General features: G+C 30.3%; 2 protein-coding genes across 7 annotated transcripts in view; one reads left to right on the top strand and one right to left on the bottom strand.

Annotated features, from left to right (window-relative positions):
* The window catches only part of LOC106684817 (micronuclear linker histone polyprotein), a 170889-nt gene that overhangs the window by 81309 nt on the left and 86415 nt on the right, over window positions 1–3165 (bottom strand). The gene's annotated exons all lie outside the window — the stretch shown is intronic.
* Window positions 828–3165, top strand: part of LOC106684822 (malate dehydrogenase) — a 25192-nt gene continuing 22854 nt past the window's right edge. The window contains exon 1 of one of the 2 annotated variants that reach the window (XM_014427107.2): window positions 828–1074. In XM_014427107.2, coding sequence (XP_014282593.1) covers window positions 1064–1074 — 11 coding nt within the window. In that variant the 5' untranslated portion in view covers window positions 828–1063. Of the gene's footprint in view, window positions 1075–1535; window positions 1657–3165 lie in introns of those variants that run through there. The other variant, XM_067045433.1, reaches the window with a different exon arrangement.

Here is a 3165-nt window from a genome sequence, read left to right as displayed (position 1 = left end):
ATTGCTGGATAGTGGAGTGTGATGTTCGGAAACCAAACTGGTGATCTGGGATTATGTGATTGGAATCAAGGATAGGGTACAGGCGTCTTAAGATGAGTTTCTCAAGGATTTTGCCCATGATAGGTAACAAAGCGATAGGACGGTAGGAGGATGGGTATTCAGGCGGCTTTTAAGGTTTGGACCTTTTAATTTAAATTAATGTTTGAAGTACCACCAATGGGTGGTTTCTTCCCAAGATTTTCAAGTGTATATGAAACATACTACATATTTACCAATTGTATTATTGTGTACAGTTGGAAATTACATTAAATAAATAATTTTAAAAAAAATTTTAGAATCTTGAAAAAGTTAAAAAATCATACATAACATTTTGCCGTCTGGTCACATAATAATTTTGTATACAATTTGATATTTATTTATAAAACAAAACTAGTAATTATGACCTATTTTTTTCAAAATAAATAATGTTTTCCTAGAAAAAGGTTCTAAGTATAAACATGTGTACAATACTATAAAAAATGTCCATAGCCTTTATTTCGTGAAAGTTACTATAGTAACAGTGATAAAGTAATTTAATGGTTATGAGGTTTTAATTGCTTACTATCAATATAATTATGCAATTTCGTTGAATCGATTACAATTACAGGTGTCTTGGTATGAATTAAGGCTTAAATTAGAAAAAGAAACCAGTATGTAATACATCAAAAATTAAATATTAAGCGGTCTATACATTATAAATAATTTAAAATTGTAAAAATAATAAACAAACTATAAAGTGTCTTGATTTAATTATATATCAATCAAAATGGAAGTATGGCCATATAACATATAAAAATTCATAATAACATCAAAAGTAATATTAGGTTAGGCTAAATAACAGATGATATTGCCACAGCTCAAATTTCTTGGCCTTTCTATTCGAAGCGTGGTTATGAGTGCAAGAGAACATCTGACCTAGAGTCAAGTAGTTTAGTTCACGGTAAAAATACTGTCTAAATCAATATAATACAACGCGCTAAGAACATTAGAGGATCCGAAATCAAGAGAGATTTCTTCGCAGGACATGATACTGTGGTCAGTATAACAAAAATAAGTAGTTATATTTGCCCATATCTGGTCTCAGGTAGTGTGCTTTCAATATTATAATGTTTCCAAGTACTAGAATTCTGGGTTACTTCACGGTTATGATCAATAATATGGCAATGCAGTCAATTGTTTAGTATAATATTGTTAAAACAGAAACTGCAGTTGCTCTCAGTTCAGAATACATACTCCTCTGCCCCGCTAACACAATATTCACCTCAATATTGACTTCTATTCCAAAAACTTCGAAGGGTTTTTTAAAGATGAATCGAGTTAGGATAAAACAACTATACCATATAAGTATCGATATTTTTCGTAATCAAACAACCGAAATTTAGCAAACTAAGATTTAACTTATTTGGCCAGGATAGGAATTAACAAGGTGTGGATACTTAATGCAAACTAAGTTTAAATAAAACGACAGGTGAGCGCGCGTTATATAAGTCTGGTGGGTTATCAAACAATAAGTATGATTTGTTATCTCTTAAAAAAGAAGGCAATATAATCAAAATATGAAATTCAAATAAGAAATATAGATGCTGAATAACTTTTTTGAAATATAACTAGTGAGATGTAAGTATTATAAATAACTAGTCTTAAGTTTAGGTATTAACAGTATGATTGTGCTTATAAAGAGTGCCGTACTTCTAAAAGCACACTAACAGCTAAACAAACTTGATTGTTATATTGATTAAAAAATGATGAAAATCGGTCTACGAATAATGCAATTGATCATAATATGATATCAATGGATGCCCGGATCCTGCACCAATGTTACATTGTCACAGGTCAAACGCCAGGTGGCTGGCCGTTTTTGGGCGCCTGTTTGGGCCGTCTGTAGCTCTGGTCTTAAAAACCTGGGAACTGCATCGGCGCCGGTTTGAATCCCGCTTGGGGACTCGACTTTTATTTCTATTGAAGTATTATTATTCTAGTATTAGAATAAAGTGGTAACCTATAGATAACCCCCCCCCCAAGATCACCGTGCATCATAAATCACTAGGAAAGAGGTTATGAAAACAAAAAAATGGTAAGAAAGTGGAATCCATAGCTACCTGAATTCTGAGGGGGTCTGATAGAAGTTAACAAAAAATATACACATATAATAAAAAAGTTTGTTGAGAGAATATATGGAAATATATAATATCTCCTACTTTTATTATAAACGGACACTGTAGTCCAATTTATATATACTGATATTTTTTACAGACTAAAAAAAAAAAAAGTAAATTTTGTCTAACTGTCTAGGCTACTTGTGAATTATAATATAAATAAACTGTTATTCGAAATAAATAAATAATTAATTAGCAATTAGTAGTTAAAAAATAAAAAATTGTTATAATACAAACTCTTTATAAAATCTAGGTATTTCTAAAATCCGCGAGGAAAGTAGGTTTTAAGTAATATAATAATGTTCTTCATAAATAAAAAATAAAAAAAATTGTTTAAATTGAACATATGGTTAAATAACATAAGCAATCTCTTAAGAAAAAATAAAACATCTGTCAAGTATATTTTTTTTCTATTTTTTCTTTTGTTGCCATTCACTTTTTTTCTTTGAAAACTATCTTTTTTCGTTATATTTCTATTCCATACGTTATTACCCATATTTTAAGGTTGATGATTAGTCATTTGAGAATAAAATCTACGGTAAAATAAAGTCATAGATTTTACTAAGAGTTTGAATCTAACTTGTACGAGTTGGGAACCACAGGCCTATTCTAAATATTCTGTCTAAGTAAAAGAGAAATGTTTCCCTACATATATTTTCTTAATCTCTGTCTGCGGTACTCCGCTTTAAGATGGGACCTTTTGTTGGTTTTCTTGAGCTAAAGTTGGAATACTAATACCGCCCCTTCAAATACTAGGGGCTAAGTTTTTTTAATGTCAGAAACAAATGAATTGCTTTTTCTGATTACTTAACTAAACACTGAGTAGTAATTTTAATTAAACGGTTGTAAAAGATCTTGCTCAATTGTAAGATCAGTATAACCTTTTATTATCTTTGAAATCTGTGAGAAAAGAGTAAAATCGAGGAGGTAAACTGGTAGAAAAAATGAAGCCAAAAAGGCAGGCTTCTTT

This window comes from Halyomorpha halys, unplaced genomic scaffold (genome assembly GCF_000696795.3).
Source record: "Halyomorpha halys isolate HHAL.00 unplaced genomic scaffold, Hhal_1.1 Scaffold623.1, whole genome shotgun sequence".
NCBI lineage: Eukaryota > Metazoa > Arthropoda > Insecta > Hemiptera > Pentatomidae > Halyomorpha > Halyomorpha halys.
Note: the sequence above shows the minus strand (reverse complement) of the source record. Positions and strands in the feature narration are given on the sequence as shown.